At 58.6% G+C, this 21,005-nt stretch overlaps 2 protein-coding genes across 9 annotated transcripts; one reads left to right on the top strand and one right to left on the bottom strand.

Annotated features, from left to right (window-relative positions):
• Window positions 1–1,569: 1,569 nt before the first annotated feature.
• Window positions 1,570–10,288, top strand: POLD2 (DNA polymerase delta 2, accessory subunit). Of its 7 annotated transcripts, none has more exons than XM_078342320.1 (11): window positions 1,570–1,703; window positions 3,184–3,460; window positions 6,943–7,064; window positions 7,263–7,386; window positions 7,758–7,872; window positions 7,989–8,187; window positions 8,482–8,562; window positions 8,720–8,877; window positions 9,094–9,221; window positions 9,585–9,686; window positions 10,030–10,288. In XM_078342320.1, exons 2-11 carry the CDS (start codon window positions 3,241–3,243, stop codon window positions 10,188–10,190), a joined length of 1,410 nt encoding a protein of 469 aa, XP_078198446.1. In that variant the 5' UTR covers window positions 1,570–1,703; window positions 3,184–3,240; the 3' UTR covers window positions 10,191–10,288. The 7 variants fall into 7 exon arrangements, with proteins under 7 accessions (XP_078198446.1, XP_002751421.3, XP_078198442.1 ...); XM_002751375.7 differs by lacking the exon at window positions 1,570–1,703 and adding an exon at window positions 1,765–1,805; XM_078342316.1 differs by lacking the exon at window positions 1,570–1,703 and adding an exon at window positions 1,765–1,805 and having other exon boundaries at window positions 3,010–3,460.
• Window positions 10,289–10,415: 127 nt separating this feature from the next.
• AEBP1 (AE binding protein 1) lies at window positions 10,416–20,591 on the bottom strand. Of its 2 annotated transcripts, XM_035253287.3 has the most exons (21): window positions 20,014–20,591; window positions 18,044–18,385; window positions 17,438–17,497; window positions 17,273–17,344; window positions 17,043–17,165; window positions 16,891–16,968; window positions 16,020–16,097; window positions 15,811–15,888; window positions 15,657–15,710; window positions 14,914–15,023; window positions 14,692–14,831; window positions 14,264–14,348; window positions 14,016–14,160; window positions 13,837–13,922; window positions 13,422–13,545; window positions 12,912–13,108; window positions 12,642–12,821; window positions 12,049–12,400; window positions 11,828–11,967; window positions 11,593–11,692; window positions 10,416–11,366 (listed from the first exon to the last, which is right to left on the bottom strand). In XM_035253287.3, exons 1-21 carry the CDS (start codon window positions 20,267–20,269, stop codon window positions 10,702–10,704), a joined length of 3,465 nt encoding a protein of 1,154 aa, XP_035109178.3. In that variant the 5' UTR covers window positions 20,270–20,591; the 3' UTR covers window positions 10,416–10,701. The 2 variants fall into 2 exon arrangements, with proteins under 2 accessions (XP_035109178.3, XP_035109180.3); XM_035253289.3 differs by lacking the exon at window positions 17,438–17,497.
• Window positions 20,592–21,005: the final 414 nt, after the last annotated feature.

Here is a 21,005-nt window from a genome sequence, read left to right as displayed (position 1 = left end):
ATTTTTTAAATTAAAAAAAAAAAGAACTGGAATAAGACAGAGATGCCCATTTCACCCCTTCTATTCAACATAGTATTGGAAGCTCTAACCAAAGTAATCATTTAAGAAAAAGAAATAAAAACCGTCTGAATTGGAATGGAAGAAGTAAAATTATTTGTTGGCCCAGTACCTGTACAATGTTTCAGGTGAAGGCCCAGAACAGCACAGCCCTACCAGCAGAAGTCCTGCTGTCTTTGTGTGGAATCCCAGCTATTACTTACTAGCTATGTGATCTCTCTTGCCCTCCTTGCTTCAGTTCCCTCACATGTAAAGAGGGAGAAAAACAATAGTTCATGCTTCAAAGGTTTTTTTGTTAGCTTGTTTTGAGACAGCATCTGGCTCTCTCGCTCAGGCTGGAGTGCAGGGTGTAATTTTAGCTCACTGCAACCTCAGCCTCTGGAGCTTCAGCCATCCTCCCACCTCAGCCTCCCAAAGTGCTGGGGATTACAAGCCTGAGCCACTGTGTCTGACCCAAAGGATTATTTGAGGAGCAGGTGAATTAATCTGTCAAAACCTCAAAGCAGTTGCAAAGGTGTTTAAAAATTGAAATATCACATTTTAAATTCAAATATGAGGCCGGGCGTGGTGGCTCACGGCTATAATCCCAGCACTTTGGGAGGCTGAGGTGGGAGGATTGCTTGAGCATGGGAGTTCCTGACTAGCCTGGGCACCATTGGGAGATGCTACACAAAAACTTAAATTAGCCAGGCGTGGTGGTGTGGGCCTGTGGTCCCAGCTACTCGGGAGGCTGAGGTGGGAGAATCACTGGAGCCAGAGAGTTCGAGGCTGCAGTGAGCCGAGATCGTACCACTACACTCCAGGCTGGGCCACAGAGAGAGACGCTGCCTCAAACAAACAAACAAAAACAAAAATTAAAATATAAAGTAATAATTAACAAGAGTTAATATCCACCATGTGGAGACAAGACCTGGACTTAGGAAACAGGCCCAGGGAAGGAGCAAAACAGCTGCGCTAGAGGACACGTGGGAGAATCAGTGCGTAGCAGGAGCCCGGGAAGCTTAGCGGGGAAGCGCCTCTTGGTGGAGTGAGGAATCCTATAAACTAGTGAAGATGGAAAAAACAGCATTCCCAAAGTGGGGGACAGCACCCAGAAAGACGTGGTGTTAAGAACGAGTATGAATAGCGGGGACAATGACAATGGAGATTGTGGAGTGTTGGGCTGGAAGCTGGTGTGCAGCTGTGAGCAGGCTGGGGCGGACCCCGAAACCGCCCCTGTGTTTCCCGGGCGCAGACGCTGGCAGGACGGGAGATACCCCGAGTTCTCGCGCCCTCCCTTTAGGCAGAGTTAATTCTCCCCGGCCGGTGTGCGGGCCTTGGGCCTTCCTTCTGTTGGGATCCTCCTCGCGGGTAGCCATCGCTACAAGTCGGCGGCTCCGCGAGGAAAGCTGGGAAGCTGCGAGCGCGACCACCGGAAGGGTTCTCTAGGCAGGGCCTGGCGGAGTGACGCAGTCAGCCCCCCGGAGGCCGACGCCTCCCGCCAGCCCAACCCCGCACGCGCGGCAGCCAACCAGAGACCCGCGGCGCCAACCCGCTAGCCCTCGCCCTGCAAAGCCGAGGAAACCTAGGGCGTTCAGGGGCGGGGCGCACTGTGGTCGGCGGGATGCGGCATCTGGTGACGGACGCGGCTGGGAGGGCAGCGATTGGTAAGATGAGGCGATGGGCGGGAAAGGCGTGCGGGGATTGGTGAGTTGCAGCGATGGGCGGGGAAGGCGCGCGGGGATTGGCGGGATGCGGCGCGCCGCGCGGTGAGTGGGGTCCGGGGAAACTGGGTCAGCTAGGCGTGGCGGTTCCAGGCCGCGAGGTCGGGGTCCTGGAGCGGTGGGTTGGTGACTCAGCGGACGTTCCGCAGCTGCCTCGTGGAGCTGAGCCGGGGGCATCAGCCGTGAGTAGGGCAGCCCCCGGGACGCCCTCGGCCCCACCGGAGCAGCGCGGCCTGGCTGATGCCGCCATCAAGCAAGTTCGAGCCAAAAGCTCCTTCCGAGCCACTCGTTAGACACGTGTGCTGAGTCTATGTCCCAGGCCAGTGCTGCCCCGTGACATAGATTGCAAGCCGCTACGGAATTTTTTTAGCTTTTTAGTAGGTGCACGAAAAAGTAAAAAGAAACAGAAATCAATTGGGGTAAATCCATAAATATGTCCAACATACTGTCATTTCAATTGTATGTGAAGAAATTATTGGAATATTCTTTGTACTGTTCTCGGAAATCCGTTGTGTCCAACCCAAACATCACAGTTGGACTCACCATACCTCCTATACTTCCTAGCCCCAGGTGGCTGGTGCCGCTGGTGGTTGCTCCAGGAATAGAACACAAAAGTCTCAGCCCTTGTAGAGCTTATGGTCTAGTTGGAGTCGGCGGACAACACATTTAAAATATGCAGTTTGTTAGCTGGCAAATGCTGTAAACAAGGACAATTGAAGTACCCAGGAGGGCACAAGGTGACATTTGAGTAAAGATGTAAGAACGTGAAGGAGAAGGGCAAGTGAGCCCTACAGGTATATGGGAGAGAGGCAAGCAAAAGTTCGGAGGCCCCCTGCTGTGGGGAGGGACCCAAGATGAGGGAGTGGGAACCAGGAGGGGAGAGGACCAGTGGAGCAGATCTCATAGGCAGTTGTAAGGACTTGGGGCTTTAGTCAATGAAACGAGGACACTTTGGAGAGTTTTGAGCAGAGCAGTGACTGACTTGTTTTGGTTCAGTTTGTTGTATTATTGCTTAGTAATAGGCTTATTATTTCACAGGAGGCTTAATAAAGCGGCCTCATGCCTGGAGATGAGGCAGGTGCTGGAGAGGTGGATGGAGGCAGATCAGGAATTCCACTTAGGGCACGCTGAACTTTATTGAAACCCTGATAATTGCCCAGATGGAACAGGACACCTGAGTCTGGGGTTTGGGGAGAACTCCAGGTGGGACAAACACTCCTAAGTTTCCTTTTCTCTTTTTGGATGGCAGCTACAGTGAGACATCGGTATCCAGACAATAAATTTCCAAGTGGACACAATGTCTGGTGTCAACTACAGCTGTTCCCCTTCTTTTCCCAGTGCCCTTTGGGTGCAGTGAGACACCAGGAGAGCTGCTGCTTTGGAAATAGGCAGGGGCAGCGGGAATGCTTTTATGTTTTCACAGTGACCCTCCGTGGCCTGGGTGAAAGCTGTGTGGACCAAGCAAGCCAGGAGTGTGGCCATGTTTTCTGAGCAGGCTGCCCAGAGGGCCAACACTCTGCTGTCTCCACCATCAGCCAACAATGCCACCTTTGCTCGGGTGTCAGTGGCAACCTACACCAACTCCTCACAACCCTTCCGGCTAGGAGAGCGCAGCTTTAACCGGCAGTATGCCCACATTTATGCGACCCGCCTCATCCAAATGAGACCCTTCCTGGAGAACCGGGCCCAGCAGCGCTGGGGTAAGTAAGATTTTGGGAAGGTGCTTCCCCGACACCAGCCCAGAACTTAGAAATGTCGTGCAAGAGAATGGGAACATTTCTCTAATTGATCCTACTTCCTTTTACCTTGGGAAAATTAATCTCTTTTTCCCTCAGTTTCTTCTTTAGATAGTAACAAGAATTAAATTAAGTAATTTGTGGGTTTGAAGTTAATTTTAGTTCAGAGGCTAGCTGGAGATAAGGGCTTAGTTTTGTCAGTGATGGTGATTATTTCACTGGCAGAGGAAAATGGTTTTCCTATCTTCAGTGCAGATTATTCAAGTGTCTGCCTGTGCTGTAGCCGGAGAGCCCCTCAGTGTGGCAAGCCTGGTGCCAGGCACCAGGAGCCAAGATTGGTGAGGATGCACTCTCTGGTTTTGAGGGGACCCCCCTGTGTTCACTCACATCTGTTTGCCTCTCTTCATGGCCCCCATATTTACTGGCCATTATTTTCCTGTCTCTTGGACTCTCTGTCTTTCCTAAAAAGTGGCCTGGCCAACACAACCCTTGTCCTTTGCCCCCATTTCTTCCTTGGTGATCTCACCTGCAGTTGGATTATTCTTGATGGTGAAGCAGGGACCCCATCTCCCGCTTTGAGTTTTGGGTGATTCTGCATTGCCCCATTCCTACAACTTACGTAAGAGTGGCTTTCCAGGTGGTTTTCAAATCCATCTCCTATTCTTTTTACACAGGATTTTGTAGGTGAGAGCTTGTTTTACTTGTTTTTACTATCCCTGGCACCAGGTTTAGTGGATCTCAGCCCTAGTTGTACATTGGAACCCCCTGGGCAGCTTTGGGAAGCCCATCTCATCTCACACCAAGCCTAAATCGACTCTCATTATAGGCAGCCAGAAGAACACTGGGCCCAGAAATCTAGCTAGATCATGAAATCCATTAGGGATATGTATTAGTCTGTTTTCATACAGCTATAAAGAACTACCTGAGACAGGGTAATTTGCAAAGAAAAGAGGTTTAATTGACTCACAGTTCCACATGGCTGGGGAGGCCTCAGGAAACTTAACAATCATGGCAGAGGCAAAGGGGAAACAAGGCATGTTTAAATGATAGCAGGAAAGACAGTGAGGGGACCTGCCAGACATTTTTAAAACATCAGATCGCATGAGAACTCATCATCACAAGAACAGCATGGGGGAAATCCACCCTGACAATCACTCACCTCCCACCAGGTCCCTCCATCAACACCATGTGGATTCCAATTCCAGATGAGATGTGGGTGGGGACACAGAGCCAAACCATATCAGGATGCTTTCTGTTTTATCTGAGACAAAAGTGCTATTCACCTCTCTCTCCCACAGAACCAGGGGCTCCCTCCTGCGGCTCCGGTAGCTTCTCTTCACTTTCAGCCATCAGGACACCTTCTTTGGCGCCTTTTAGAGCTCACGTACCACTCGCTGCAATGTCAGTGCCACCTTCCTGATTCTTTCTGGTAGCACATTTCTCTTCCAGTCCTTGGAGCTGCCAACATAGCTCCACAGTGGTGGACGACAGTGATTTCACTGTGCCCACACACTGGCCAGGAAACCAAACAGTTGCCATGATGAATGTGTTGATAGCGGCGGGGCAGTGGTAGTGCTCACTCCCAGGCCTGGCGGTCGATGCTGGCCATCACCCTGAACACCTCCACGTGGCTTCTCCGTGTGGTCTGCGCTACCTCACTGAAGCTCAGCTTATCTCTCCAAATTGGTCTTTCCACTGACCTGGTCCCTGAACCTGCCCAGCCCTTCCTACTGTAGGCTTTTCCCTTCACTTAGCACACTCTTCCTCGCCTTCCTGTGGCCCCATCTCAGCCCCACTGTCAGCTGAAGCGTCATGTTCTTTGAGAGGCCACCTGTAGCCACTGTGCCCGACCAGGGTCTCCGTTTTCTACCTCAGCTCACCGTTTGTTCACAGCACTTGTCACCATGGCGAGTTACTTGCTTATGGCCTATTGTCGCTCTCCCGCCTAGACCCAGTGGGCTCGGTGGGGCAAGTGTTGGCCTTTGTGTGCAGTTTTGATCTCAGTGCCAGCACACTGCCTGGGTGCAAGCGTGTCCTGCTGTCGGTTGCAGGGATCATTCTGCCCAGTACTCAGGGGCGCACTCTTGGATCCCAGTTGTGTGCCCGTGGACACATTGCTTAACCTCTCTGTGCATCAGTGGGTGATAATATCTACTCCTGGCATGTTTTCAGGGTTGGCTGAGTTACATGTACAGTGCTTAGGCCACTTGGGGGAGATGAGTGGGCTAGGTGAGGATGTGGCGTCTGCTGCATTGCAGTGTTTCCTCCAGGCCTCGATGTGTGCTTTGCAGGGACCTGTTTTCCTCCCTCCCACCCGCACTGACTCTCCATACCTTTCTCCTTGAGAGTGCCAAGCCCCTCCCATGTGTACTGCTCTTCCCCAGGATCCTGGGAAGGGGCTGGGGAAGATAGTGCCCAGGTACCCCAGGCAAACAAGGCCACCTAACTCCACAGGGAATGGAATGGGTAGAGGGGATCTGAGGTCTACATTTTGAGTATCTCTGCTCTAAGGGGGATGAAGCATTTGGTGGGGGTGAGGGCGGGGTGGAAAAATCTAAAGTCTTAAAGAAAATGGCAGTTATTTGTAGGGCAGGGCTGTGTTGAGACTTGGCATCCTTCTTTTTAAGAATCAGTGTTGTAGGCCGGGCACGGTGACTCACGCCTGTAATCCCAGCACTTTGGGAGGCCGAGGCGGGTGGATCACGAGGTCAAGAGATCGAGACCATCCTGGTCAACATAGTGAAACCCCGTCTCTACTAAAAATTCAAAAAAAATTAGCTGGGCACGGTGGCGCATGCCTGTAATCCCAGCCACTCGGGAGGATGAGGCAGGAGAATTGCCTGAACCCAGGAGGCGGAGGTTGCGGTGAGCCGAGATCGTGCCATTGCACTCCAGCCTGGGTAACAAGAGCGAAACTCCGTCTCAAAAAAAAAAAAAAAAATCAGTGTTGTAATTTAAGTGAAGCAATACTTTGTATTAGTTTCTTGTGGCCACTGTAACATAGCACCACAAACTGACTTAAAACAACGGACATTTACCCTCTGGCAGTGCTGGAGGCCAGAAGTTGAAATCCAGATGTCAGCAGGATTGGCTCCTTCTGAAGGCCTGAGGGGAGGATCCTTCCTGGCCTCCTCCGGTGTCTGGAGGTCGCCCTGGTGTTTCTGGCCTTGTCTTCACACTCCGTCTTGTCTGTGTGTCTGTCTCTCTGTGCCTCATAAGGGACACTTGGCATCCAACCACACCCAGAGTCCCTGGTCCCCTGTGGCTAACTCACCTTTTACTGTCATCCTGAAGTCCAGGGGGTCCTTGCACTTGATGCTCTCTCCTTCTGGCAACGGCCAGGACCCTGTTACTGGCCACTCATGGAGGGCTGGTCAGGGCCTCCGTGGCCTCTGTCAGGGGGTGGGGGCCACTCCATCTCTAAGTCTGTGCCCGTCATGTCCCAGGCAGTGGAGTGGGAGTGAAGAAGCTATGTGAGCTGCAGCCTGGGGAGAAGTGCTGTGTGGTGGGCACTCTGTTCAAAGCCATGCCGCTGCAGCCCTCCATCCTGCGGGAGATCAGCGAGGAGGTGAGGCGGGGTGCCACACAGAGGAGCAGCCAGGCGGACCCAGCCTTCCCCTAGAACACCTTCCAGGGCATAGGGGGGTGGGGAAGCAGGTTCAGAGGTAATGGGCTCCAGAGGGGTAGGGGCTGCAGTGCTGGCTCACCAACACCAGAGGCTTGCTGGGCTCTAGCCCCAAGACTACCTCTTGTTTCCGCACTCCAGCACAACCTGCTACCCCAGCCTTCTCGGAGCAAATACATCCACCCAGATGACGAGCTGGTTTTGGAAGATGAACTGCAGCGTATCAAACTAAAAGGCACTATTGATGTGTCAAAGTTGGTTACAGGTAGGTAGCCCAATGAGGGGATGAGGGTGATGCGGGTGAAGAGCCCAGCAGAGATGTGTTAGGGATGATGTGAGTGGGGAGCTGGGGGGCATTGGGGGCATGTGGCCTGGGCACACATGTGTTCTTGAGGAGGTAGGTGAGGCTCCAGGCAGTCGGGGGCCATCAGGGTGGATGTGATCTGGCTGGGAGATGGGTCTCCCCGCCTCCATCCAAAGGCAGTGACCCCAGGAAGCAGGCATGCATCCCGGAGTCCTAGGTGAGAATTCACCAGTGTGGCTATGGAGGACTGACTGGTTTTGCCCATTGTGGTGACTGGAAGGACTGGTAGCACCTGGGGCTCCCTACTCAGGCCTGATGCCACTGCTCCCCAGGGACTGTCCTGGCCGTGTTTGGCTCCGTGAGAGACGACGGGAAGTTTCTGGTCGAGGACCATTGCTTTGCTGACCTCGCTCCCCAGAAGCCCGCACCCCCTCTTGACATCGATAGGTGAGCAGTGGTTCTTGGGGGCTGGAACCAGTTCATGGTGAGTGGAATCTTTGAGTCACGCCTGGGAGGGGCTCCCTCCCTTCTCAGCACCCTGGAGGACCCCCCTTCTCCCGTAGGTTCGTGCTGCTGGTGTCCGGCCTGGGCTTGGGTGGAGGTGGAGGCGAGAGCCTGCTGGGCACCCAGCTGCTGGTGGATGTGGTGACAGGGCAGCTTGGGGATGAAGGGGAGCAGTGCAGTGCTGCCCACGTCTCCCGGGTCATCCTCGCTGGCAACCTTCTCAGCCACAGCACCCAGAGCAGAGATTCTATCAACAAGGTATGGAGCCTGCCTGGCTGCATTTAGCCCCAGCCCGGGAGCCTGTGAGCCTGTAAGACCCTCCTTCCCCATGACAAGTTAAGGACCCTATGGTCAGTGGAAGCGCCCCACAATGACCCTGGGGCCTCCTGCACTGGGGCTCCTCGTGCCCCGGCCCTCACTGAGGGCGGTGGGAGGCTAGAAGGGAGTGAGGGTCTATGGGACAACACCTGCATCTTCCAGCTGGTGGTGCTCTGCTCTCCTCTGAGCCTGGGACTTGCCTGGGCCTGATGGCCTACTGGGCTTCTATTCCAGGCCAAGTACCTCACTAAGAAAACCCAGGCAGCCAGCGTGGAAGCTGTGAAGATGCTGGATGAGATCCTCCTGCAGCTGAGTGTGAGTGAGCTGGTGACTGGAGGGGTGATGGGGATTGCAGTCTTCAAAGCTGCCACCAGGCAAGAGAAGTCAGGCAGGAGGGCAGGGGGAGTGGCTGGAGTTGGGGTCTGGGGCTCCTTTGGGGCCCTGTGAGCTGTCCCTGCCCTGTGCTTTCCAGGCCTCAGTGCCCGTGGATGTGATGCCAGGCGAGTTTGATCCCACGAACTACACACTCCCGCAGCAGCCCCTCCACCCCTGCATGTTCCCGCTGGCCACTGCCTACTCCACACTCCAACTGGTCACCAACCCCTACCAGGCCACCATTGATGGAGTCAGGTAGCTGGCACAGCCATACTTGAGTCTGACCTAGCCTTTTGCCTCAGGAGGCACAAATTGGGGAGGGGGAGGGTCCAGGAAGGTGACAAGGCTGCAGAGGCCCACCTGGCATCTGTTCCTTCTCTCGGGCACCCCCACAGGAGCACCAGATGAGCTCTGGGCTGACCACTGTGGGTGGCACCCTTAGCCAAGGGTCAGCTGAGCTTTGCCTTGCAGATTCCTGGGGACTTCGGGACAGAACGTGAGTGACATTTTCCGATACAGCAGCATGGAGGATCACTTAGAGATCCTGGAGTGGACCCTCCGGGTCCGTCACATCAGCCCCACAGCCCCTGACACACTAGGTAACACACCCAGCCACATGGGGTGGAAGCAGGGGGCCAGGAGGCCTGGCAGGGCCCCAAAGTGCACAGGGTCCCCTTGTGGCTTTGTACTTGCCAGTGTTGCTGAGAGCTGAGGACAAGTTCAGAGGGTTGATGCCTGCTCTGAAAGCTACTCTGGAATCTTAATTCTATGACCATGGGCTGCCCACCCCAATGGGTAGTGATAGCAGGGCCAAGCTCTTGCGGCAATGTCTGCAGGTGCTCCTTCGTCACACTGGGGGTCTGCTACTGGCCTGCAGTGGAGGGGGTGCTGTGGCCCCACATCCTGTGCAGAGTACTCATGCTGAGGCCGGAACCCTCCTCAGAGCTGGCCCTCTCTTCTAGGTTGTTACCCATTCTACAAAACCGACCCATTCATCTTCGCAGAGTGCCCACATGTCTACTTTTGTGGCAGCACCCCCAGCTTTGGCTCCAAAGTCATCCGAGGTAATTTTTCTCTTCTGGGGGCCCAAGCCTGAATTGTCATGAGGGGCTTGCTGTCACCTGGGGACAAAGTTCACAAAGGTTGTGGAGTCCCTCTGGCCCCTGTGGGATGGACAGCTGAGGTCTGCTGCACAGCCATCATGTCACTGTGGGAGCGAAGCTGCCTGGCCAGCTGGGCAGGGGCTGGAATGGCTCCCAGCCTGTGTGCTTCTCAGGGCTGGCTCTGGTCTCCTATTGTCACCACCCCACTGTGTGCCAGTGGGGACTCCTGTTTATTTCTGGCAGCTTCTCTTTAAGGCAGGACTTACTTGGAACCTAAAGTGGGTCCTGTGTGGCTTCTTTGCAGGTCCTGAGGACCAGAAAGTGCTGTTGGTGACTGTCCCTGACTTCAGTGCCACGCAGACCGCCTGCCTCGTGAACCTGCGCAGCCTGGCCTGCCAGCCCATCAGCTTCTCGGGTTTCGGGGCAGAGGATGATGACCTGGGAGGCCTGGGGCTGGGCCCCTGACTCAAAAAAGTGGTTTTGACCAGAAAGGCCCAGATGGGGGCTGTTCATTACCCGCAGTGTCGGCATTGTAAATAAAGCCTGAGCACTTGGTGATGCAAGCCTTGAGCCTCTGGGCACTCTGGGTCTGGGACTCCTCAGGGGTGTCCACAGTGACCATAACCCCTGTGCCCATAGGCCGGTCTCCCTTGTCCTTCCCCTCTGAGCCCTCAGAATGTGAGCAGTCCGTGCCACGAGCTTGTTTTATTCTAGTGACCTTGGCTCCCTCCCCTGCCGCCACTCCAACACTGCAGCAATCCCATCTCTTACGAGACTGGCAGGTGGAGCAGGAGCCTCCACAAAGCCTCTGGCTCTTAGGTCCTGGTCATCTTTGCACCCCCCTGAAGGGTAGGACCGGCCCTTCCTGCAGTGTGCACAGTGTGTGCTAATGGGTGATGTGACTGGTCAGCAGGCTTGTGAAGTGCTGCTGCTGTAGCTTGAGCTGGGCTGGTAGGGCCTTAGTGGGATCCTGATCTCAGAAGTCCCCAAAGTTCACTGTGTAGGTCTCCACTGTTGTGAAGGGGAATGCCTGACCAGTGGCCATCTCCTCCTCCTCTTCCTCTTCTTCTTCCTCAAACTCAGTCTCCAGCTGGGTCTCAAACTCAGGCTCCACCTCGGTCCCAAACTCAGGCTCCAACTGGGTCTCAAACTTGGGCTCCACCTCAGTCCCAAACTCTGTCACCACCTCTGTGTAGGTCTCAGTCTCCCACTCCTCCCAGCCAGCAGTGGTTGGGGGTACAACACCCCAGGGCTCCATGGTAGTGCTCAGGGTGGTGGCAGGGGCAGGGGGCAGTGTGGTGGGCACAGTGTGGGGGTCTAGGGTGGTGGTGGCGTTGAGGCGCCGCAGCCGCATCTGTGCCCGAAGCCGCAGCCGGTGCTGTAGGCGCCGCTGCTGCAGGCGTCTCTGCTGGGGAGTCATAGGACGCGATGGGTCTATGCGTGGGATGGGCCGGTTCCCATTCATGGCCATGATCTCCCTGATACGCTTCCAGTTGGAGCGAGCCAAGATGAAGTTGCACTGAGTGGCCCCAATGTCATAGTCAACATTGCAGGTCTTGGCGCTTGGGGTGTAGCCCTCTGCGTGGGCTGTCACGCGGTACTCACCCGGATTCAATATTCGCCAGTAATCACCACCACTGGCTGCAGAGGGAGGACGAGCCGTGTGCTCCAGAGCGCCCTTCCCAGGCCCCCACCCTCCCACCCAGTCCTGCCCCCTGGCCCCGCCCTCCCCCTCTGAGTCCCGCCCCTAGGCTCCGACCCCGGTCCCTCCCCAGGCTCTGCCTGCTTTTGGAGTTCCCCAAGCTCCCCCGCTCTCCCGCAGGGTCCTCCCTCAGGAAGTGGGGGTAAAGGTGTGCACACTAGGTACCTGTCTTCACGCCGTGATTAATGCCACTCACAGAGATGGTGGCATTGGCAATGGGGATGCCTTGCTCGTCCGTCACCACCCCCTTAATGCCGCGGTGCACCTGGGGAAGCAGGTAAGGGCTGTTGGGCCTCAGGAAGATCCAATGTGGTGCCCTGCTCCCTCCCGCCCGTCCAGGGCCTCGTGCTGGCCGGGCCGTGCGCCCTCCTCTCCCCAGGCACTGCCCTGGCCGCCTCACCTGCTCCATGAAGGTGAGCAGCGCCTCCTTGTTGTTCTCCCACTCGCGGGGCAGCTCACTCTCATGAGGGAACTTGTCACAGCCCAGGTAGAAGGAGAGCTCCAGGCAGTTGGTATGCAGGTAACTGAAGTCATTGATAGCTGGCCAGGAACAAACACAGACCCAGAGTCAGCCCCTCTCCGGGGCAGGCCCCGCCCACAGCCCCTCCCAGGCTGACTCACTCCCCGACCGGGGGTTCCACTTGGCCCCGTTAACGATGCCCATGCCGCCGGTGTAGTCCTGGGCTTGGCAGCCTCCGCGGTAGGGCTCTGTCAAGGTGAGGTGGGCGGAAGCGAAGGAGATGGCGAGCCAGCGGAAGACGGCATGGTCTGGGGTCTCCTGGGCCTCAGAGACCTCGTCCTCATCCTCCCCCCGGGCGGCTGCCATGGCTGCGGCCAGCAGCTGCTCCTCGGTAGGTGTGCGGGCCATGTCGTAGGGATAGGATACTAGCCGCTCGCCGCCGTTCAGATTTGCTCCCAGCACGAAGGGGTTCTTCTCCATCCAGGCAATGATGGCCCGGACCTCCGTGGATACCTGGGGTGGCCAGCACGTGTGAGACCAGGGCTGCAGCCTCTGGCCACCATCCCCCACCTGGCCCAGTCATTCTCCAAGAAGCCTCACAGCAGTACTCGCACACTCCCCTGTTCCCCAACCCCCAGAGTGAGCCTCAGCGTCTGGAGCTCAGGCACCACTAATCCCACCCCCAAGCCCAGAACACCAGGACCCCAGGGTCCGGCTGCTCCCTCCTGCCCTGTCACCCTGGCAGGAGCCTCACCGTGGCATCTGGTGAAAGGTAGCGTTCAGGGATGGGTAAGTTATTGTTGGGGACCCGGTAGGGGACCCATTTCCTCTCCTCAGCTCCCCAGAGCACAGAGTTGAGATCCGGGAAGTCTTCAAAGATGTCAAAGCCCTCCTCTGTCCACAGTCCCAGGGCCCAGTTCCCAAACTCTGAGCCCTGTGGGGAACCAGCAGAGTGGGCATCGGCCACCCCACCCCCACAAGTCCCGGTGGCCTGGCCCCTGACCAGCCTTACCCCTCAACCCACCATTTGTGCTGCCACCTCGTAGCCATCAGGGTTCAGCGAGGGCACCAGGTGGATGCGTGTGTCCTGCACCAGGCTACGCACACGCGGGTTCCCATCGCGGTACTCGCGGCACAGGTACTGCATGAGCAGCAGCAGCAGCTCTCGGCCCAGCACCTCGTTGCCATGGATCCCAGCAGTGTAGCGGAACTCAGGCTCCCCTGCAAGGGCAGGAGCCTCAGCAAGCACTCAGTCTCCCGAGGCCCAGGGCAGCTGAGGAAGGACTCAGACCCACTTCACACCGAGGGTCTGGGGGACAGCTGGGGCTCTAGGGCCCTGCAAGACAGGCCAGAATCCCCAAAGAGGCTCCAGAACAGGTGGGAGGCAGTGAGCTCTGCACTCACTGAGCAGCGCAGGCCAGCTGTAGTGCCACAGCCTTGCCTCCATCCCATGTGGGAGGTGAAGCTGAGCCCTCTCCTGAGCAGCACTCGGGCCATGCCTCCAGGGCAGAATAATGCCCCCACAGACCCTCACCCAGTTCATGCTCCCCAGGGTTGTCTGAGATCTCCATGGCATAGATCTTGAGGCCTCGTGAGCTCTTGCCCAGGCTGTAAGTTCGGGTGATGGTGGGGCACTCCTCATTCACCAACTTCATGAGCTGGGACAGAGGGGGAGGACACAGAATCAATCACACAATCCGCCCCCCCCCCCACTGAGCATACCCCTTCTACTGCCAGGGTCTGCTTTATGGTGATGGAGAGGCTTGACCCCTTCGGGCCACCTCAGCTGCCCTCAGGCAGCCCCCAGATGCTGGCCTCCTTCCTAAGGTGAGGGACAGTCAACATCCCTGGAACCAGCAGGGACTGGGCCCAGTGACAGAAGCACCAAGCGCACATTCCCGTCAGTCACAGACAGGTCCCACCCCGGCCCCGAGACAGCCGCTCCCAACCTGGCGCATGTCTTTGTAGCTGTGGTGCCGGAAATCCAGGTCGTCGGTGGCCACCACTTCGTTCTGTGCATAGTAGCTGTAGACAGCTGCAAGGGAGGCAGGGTTGTCTTTAGCCGGGTGCTGCCTAGCACCCTAACATCCCACCTCCCCTCTGAGTCCCTGCCAGCTCCCACACTCACGGGCCACAGCGCACCCCAGCACCTCCAGGCGCATGCACAGGCTGCCATTCCAGGTGAGTGGGTAGATGCGGATGAAACGAGCCACCACCGGCTCCGGGAGCTCACTCAGCACCGGCGTGTCCTTGTCCACATTCCCATGAAAGGTCTGGGGAGAGGCAGGCCTCAGAGCGGTACTGCCAGGCCCTCTGAGAGCCCACTGCCCGCCCAGACAATAGAAGTGGAGCCGAGAGCCTGGGTGTGGTGCCCACCATTTCCTCATAGCCGTTGGTGTACATCACCCACGTCTGGCTGTCGTTGCTGAAGCCCACGAAGAAGGTGGTCACAAAGTCATCACTGTGGAGTGGACAGTGGTGAGAGCAAGGCCCTCAGACGGCCTGAGCCTCCCTCTTCTGAGCCCCAAGAATTTAAGAGCTAGCAAGGCTGTGGCGTATGGCCCAGGTGTGGAGCCTGGGTCCTATGCCCACCACATGGCCGTGGGCAGGTGATCTGTCCCTAAACTCATGTGCTCATCATGACACGGGCTGACTGGCCATGGCTGAGGAGTGAGGATGGGCAGGGTCAGCCCCTCACTGATCTTTCTGGCCTTCTTTGGCTGGCTCAAGGGCTCACTGGAACACAGAGCCATGCCTGTGGAGCCACTTGCCCCTGCCGACCGCCCATGAGCCTGGCCACGCACTGAATGCTGGAGTCTCGGCCCTGGGTGATGACGCCTGTGAACCGGGTAGTCCTCCTGGTGTCCACCTCGATCCACTGGGTCCTGGCATCATCCTCAGCACACCACGCACCATCATAGTAGTCGTCCTCAGTGGCACCGGCCTGTCCACGGGACAGAGGAGGCTGAGCATGGGCAGAGGAGTCCCTTGTCCTGGCTGGGAGATGGGCCCATCCCAGTGCCCACCTGCATGTTGAGCCGGCCGCGCTGTGCCCCCAGGCCGTGGCGCAGCATGGAGGAGGCTCGGATCTGGTTGTCCTCGATACGGTGTGACTCCATCCCAATGGGGGGACATTCTAAGGACACGTACCCCAGACTGGTATCTCACTAGCTCCATCCTTCTCTCCATCAAACCCAGAACCAAAGAGCCCAGAGCCCACTACCAGCACATCAGGGGCACCAGTCAGAGGGCAGCTCTGGTGGGCCGGTGGCTCCCTGGCGCCCTGTACCAGCCCACCTGGAATCGACTCAAACCCAGGCAAGGAGCTGCTTCTGATTCCAGTCTGTGCTTCCCCTCCCTGGGCCTCAACTGCCGCATCTGGAAAATGGGCTACCATGCCCAGCTGTCGGGGAACATGGGGCACATGTGAAATCACAGGTAGAGCTGCCCCAAGGCCTGGCCACAGATGTCATCCAGATGGGGACCGTCTGCACAATAGCCCTGCAGGGACACCTGTGAAGGTACCTGGGGTCCTCACTTGCCACCAAGGCCCCAGTCCTCCCCCTACCACGCCCAGCCACTAGGGACCCTAGGGAATTGCCACCCTCCTGAAGCAGGCCAGGCTGGGATCCTCCCTTCTGGGTCCCAAGAATCTAAAAGTAGGAAGGGTTCCAGGGGCCTGGGTCCTGTTTGTGGCCTTGGGCCAGTCACTTATCCCAGCACCGCCATCCTGTGGCCCCCCACACCCACACCCCGGCCCCCCACTTACTGACTTTCTCCGTAGGCGTCCACTCCTCCTCCACCTCCTCGCCCTTACGGGGCTCTAGGGACAATGAAGGGAAGACATGGCACTAAGGGCCAGGAGGCAATCGGGAGTCCAGCTGCTGCCCCACAGGGCCCCGGCCCCGAGCCCAACCACACACCTTTGTGGTCCTTGCCCTTCTCCACTGCCCACTTGTCGGTCTCCTCCTTGGGGCTGCCGTCCTCTTTTTTGGGTTTCTCTGGAAGGTGCAAAGTAGGAGGGGCCTGTCAGCCTGGCTCTGGGCTTCAGGGGCCACATGGGGTGGGTCAGGCAGGCCCCAGGTGGCCTTTCAGGGCAGGCCTCATGCGGGCAGTCCTTGGTCCCACTCACTCAGCTTCTCCTTCTCTTCGTCCGTCTGGCGCTCAGCATCGGGCTTCTGCGGCGGAGGAGGCCCAAAGTAATAGTCCACTGCGGGGAGGGAGAGCCGGCTGAGGCCGCCCTGACCCTGCTGCGGGGCCTCAGCTCCTGGGTCCACAGGAGCTCAGCAGGGCAGGACCACACCACCCGGGAGGAAGACAGGAGGTGGGGGACAGCCAAGTGGGGAGAGAGGGTCCTGCAGGAGTCAGGAGCAGCCAGAGCTCAGGGAGCAGCTGAGCAAGACCCTGCTGAAGTCACCAGCCCGGCCTCCCAGGAGGATCTGGCCTGAGGAAAGGAGGACTCGAGGCCCAGGGCATGGGAAAGGCTTGGAGGGACAATTGGCGCCTGTGCCTGGGGTTGCGGGCTGGGGGTGCTGTGGGGGGACATTGGAAGCACTGATAGGGACCCAGGGGCAGGGAAATGGAGACACACAGGCTGCCGCCCAGGGGAAGAGGAAACCAGAGGGCTCCAGGGACACAGGGGCATAAGTGAGAGGGAGGCAACATTCCTCGGGCTCCCTTAGGAGAGTGGGGCGGTGGCCAAGAGCTCGCAGAAAGCCAACTAGAGCACAGGACTGGGAGGGCTGGAGCGCACATGGGTGACAGGGCAGAGTGCATGCCTAGGGACACTACAGTAGAGGCCACAGCCAAGAAGGAACCAGGGAAGTAGCCAAGGAAAGACCAGCCTGAGGGCAGAGGAGACAGGGCAATGGCTGGCCTGGGGACCCAGGGGCTGGCGGGGGCATCGAGGTAATTATGGGCACAGATGGGGTTGCAAGGTGGGTGAGCCAGCCCCAAGCCCCACCCACCTACGTCCCTCAGACTCTGAGGTTCTGGATACTCACTGTCATCATAGTTGGGGATCACGTAGCCATCCCCATAGTCGGGGGGCAGTGGGGGCAGCAGAGGCTTCACAGGCAGCTCTGGGGAGGCGGGAAGGTTAGGAGGGAACAGAGCGCCCATGTCTGCGGCACCCCACCCCTGCCCCCCATCCTACCAGTCTTCTCCTCTGGGGCCGGGGCCGGGGCCTTCTCCTCAGGGGGCTCTGGCCAGACCCGCTCGGGCCTCCTCCTTCTGCTCGGGGGTGGCCTGGGCCGCTTCTGGCGCCGAACGTACTCAACTGAGGGGGAGGCAGGCTCTGAGTGGGGCCCAAGGCTGGGATGGGCCCATCAGTGGGTCCCCCAGGCCAGGGTCCAACCCAGGTGGGGCCGGCAGGGCCCTACTCACAGTCCTCATAGTCCTCCCTCTCGATCTGGTCATTGTAGTCCAGTGTGGGCAGCTCGGTCTCCTCCTCTGGCTCTGAAGGGAAAGCGCTGGTAGCTGCCTGACAACCCCACCCAGGCCCACTCTGGGGAAGCCCTCAGTCCGGCCGGGCGGACCACGGCCACTCACCAGGCTGGTGCTCCCGTGCCTCCTCTCCTGGACCCTGCCAGTTATTTGGGAGGGGCTCCCCTGCAACACGGGAGTTCCAGAAGCAGGTGGGCAGGAGGCCTGCTCTGACCAGCCTGGGAGTCTTAAGCCCCCAGCCACCCATGGAGCCCACAGAGCCTGCGGCCACCCTCCTGAGGCTGAGCTCACTCCAAGGAGGCCTGAGATCCCCTGACCTTCAGCTCCCTGCTGCCATCACATGGGGCCAGAGAGCAGGGCCCCTCTTCTGGGGAACCCACTGTGCTGCTGGAGGCCCTGCCGAAAAGCTGCCCCCAGCAAGAGAAGGCAAAAGGGAACTCCACAGACCCAGAGCCCAGGTATATCTTGGCAGGGGCCTGGGGGACAGAGGTCCCACCACAAGGCTGCCAAGCCCTCTCCTTACCCAGGAAAGGCTACAGTACTAAGGGAACCCACCAATCAAATTGAGAAATTAACAGCAAAAGCAAGGTCCCATCCAGCCGGAAGCTGAAGGCCTATAGGAAGCAGGGCCGCAGAAACCTGCCTCCCACTCCCTGCCTCCACCAAGCAGGCAGTCAGAGCTCCATCACCCCAGAGAAGCCGGGCACAAACCTCCCTCCTGGGGTAGTTCCTCAGGGCCAGGGCTGGGGGGTGAGGGCAGTGGCCACTCCAGGGTTTCTGAGGGAGCCAGAGTAGGGGGACTCTTCCCTGACAGGGGCTTCTTGGTGGCCTTGGGTGGCTTCTCCTTGGGCTTCTTGGTGGCCTTGGGTGGCTTCTCCTTGGGCTTCTTGGTGGCCTTAGGTGGCTTCTCCTTCGGCTTCTTGGTGGCCTTGGGTGGCTTCTCCTTCCCCTTCTTGGGTGGCTTCGGGGACCCCTCCAGGGACAGTTTGGGCACCTTGGGGCCTTTGTCTTTCTTGCCTTTCTTCCCTTTGTCTTTGGTCTTTTCCGGAGGCACTGTCCAAGATGCAGACTCCCGTCAAATGAACAGAGCCAGCTCTGTGCCCCCAAGGGGCCCCTCTCCAGATGTCCACAACCGGGACACAGGGACTCTTGTCAGTTCCCGGTGAGGATCAGCAAACTGAGAGGTTAAGTCACTTGCCCAAGTGGCAAAGTGCAATCTGGACCCGGGCTTTCTGTCTGCACATCTGGGGCTGTGGGAACCAATCTCAACCTCTCTAAAGGCTGAGCATAGGGTGCCCAGTTCCCAGGGGGAGGTCCTCACCACCCCCCACCTGCCAAAACCTCAACAGGGGCTCTTTACTATCCACTCCTCCACTGTTCTGTGCTGGGCACAGAAGGGGCAGAGAGGTGACTGAGCCATCCAGTCCTGGAGGAGCACCTGTCATCCCTGCCAACTGCCATACAAAGGTAAGGACATGGGCCCAGGACCTTCCCCGGGTCTCTTACGGGGCAAGAAAATCTTCAAAGGAAAGGGACATTTGGTGAATACTGAAGCCTAAAGAAAAGGAACTGGTTCCCTTCCGAGAAGTAAGGGGTTAGAATTGGTTGGAAGGATAGGGAGTTCTGGGGGGTTCTAGGGCCACACAGAGGACTTTGGAAAGGACAGGTAGGGAGCTTGTGGCTACTCATTTCAGAGTCTGGGAGAGGGAGTGGGGGCTGGGTGTGAGGATTCCCCATCGGAATCCTCTCGGGACCCTAAGCAAGAGCTGCAAGTGCTTGAGAACCTGAGGAGAGGTGGGGAGCATGAGGGAAGTTTGGCAGAAACACAGGAAAGTTACCAAATGCAGGCAGCCAGGGGACTCAGGGCTGCTAGAGCGGTGCCCCAGAGCCAGGAGAGCAAGCCTGGAAGGAGAGCCAGAGGCAGGAGGGGCACAGGGAGCCCAGGGTGTGGGGAGAAGCCAGGAAAGATCTAGAGCTGGGGTGGCAGGGGAGGGGCTGCTGACATCAGGAATGTTGGATAGTGCCTTGGAATCTCCTGGGAAAGAGGAATCACAAGACCCTCTGCCACCTTCCAGAGGGCCACGTTGAAAACAGCTAAGATTTACTGGCTACTGATTATGTAAGAGGCCATGGGTGAAATGCTTCAGTGATGCATCACCTCATCTAATTCCCTAGGCATGCAGGACCACCCAGGGCTCACCACCACCTGGAAGCCCTGTGGGAAAAGGGGTCTTCACAACCTTCTCACCTACCCGAGTCCTCCTGGAGTAGGAGGGCAAAGGCAGGAGGGAGGGACGACCTGAAGCTGTGCCACCAACAGGCAGAGTGGTCCCATTAGTATGGCAGGGGATGACACAGACGGCACAGTCCCCTGTGGCTCAAGCCTAGTCCCTGTCGGGTACTGGAGGACTGGGGATGAGGGACCTGTACAACCACAGCACCAGCTCTAGAGCCACCGGCCCCCAAAAGCAGTCCTGCTGCCAGATGCTGGATGTGCCTCCAGGCCAGCAATGACCTCGGCCTGGCACAGGGTCCCGCCAGGCATCTGGGCTCGCGTGCGCATTAGTAAAGCCAGTCATTCCTCCCCGCGGCAGACTGGTGAGTGGCCAGACACTGCCGAGTCACCCTGTTCCCACCTGAGATGCCAGCCCCCAGGCCCCCACCCTGCCCCAGGCTCTTACCTTCTGCAGCCGCCCCCGGCCGCGCCCCTGGCTTGCCCCCCGCCTGGGCTTTTCGGACCCGCGGGGTGGGTTCCGGAGGCGGCGGGGCTTCCACGTTGTCGTCCTCCCGGGGCTCAGGCGGGAGCTCTGACAGGAAGCCCTCGAGGAACTCCTCGATCTCGTCGTCGGTCAGCACTGTCTGCGGGCGCCCTCCGGGGCATAGGGCCAGCAACACCAGGAGACAGCCGAGCAGGGGCGCCCCACGCACGGCCGCCATGGCCGCGGCACGCGCGGGGGGCTCCGGAGAGGGCGCGGGGGATCAGGGGTTCTGGGGGCTCCGGGAAAGGGCGGAGAGGGGATCGAGGCAGGCCAGGGAATCCGGGAAGGGGAGGGAGGGAGGATGCGGTGAGCGAGGGAATCCGGGAAAGGGCGGGAGAGTGGATTAAGGTGGGCGAGAGGACCCGGGAAGGAGTGCTGGGGGACTCCGAGGCCAGCGGGGCCCAGGGGTGGTCGGGGCTCTCCGAGGCCCTGGCGGCTAATAGGCGCTCCCGCCCCGCGTGGCGCACTCCCGCGCGGACAGCAGTCTCCAAAGCGTTGGCGGGGGCTGGGGCGGGGGCGCCGGGGCTTCCGGAGCCGGCTCCCCACCCCCGGGGAGGAGGAGGAGGAGGAGCCGGGAGTGGACGGAGGGGCTGCGGGGGGGCGGGGGGCGAGGGGCGGGGCAGGCAGGAGGGCGCCGCGCGCCTGGCACTGTCCAAAGCACGGAACTGCGGGAGGCGAGCGTCCCAGGCCCGGAGACTTGCGCCTGGGACAGAGGGGTAGGGGGCGGGGGCGACTGGGAAGACAGAGGGCCTCAGGGAAGAAAAGGTAGTGGGAAGGGCCTGGGGTGCAAGTCTGAAGGGGCCACCGTCCCTCCTCCCTCTGCCCTAGGCACCGCCCTTAAGGCGGGACCCTAAGACCACCGGGGCGCTGAGCCCGCCGCGGGTGACTAGGAACCCTGGACGGAAAGCTTTAGT

This window comes from Callithrix jacchus, chromosome 11, assembly GCF_049354715.1.
Source record: "Callithrix jacchus isolate 240 chromosome 11, calJac240_pri, whole genome shotgun sequence".
Taxonomy (NCBI): Eukaryota; Metazoa; Chordata; class Mammalia; order Primates; family Cebidae; genus Callithrix; species Callithrix jacchus.
Note: the sequence above shows the minus strand (reverse complement) of the source record. Positions and strands in the feature narration are given on the sequence as shown.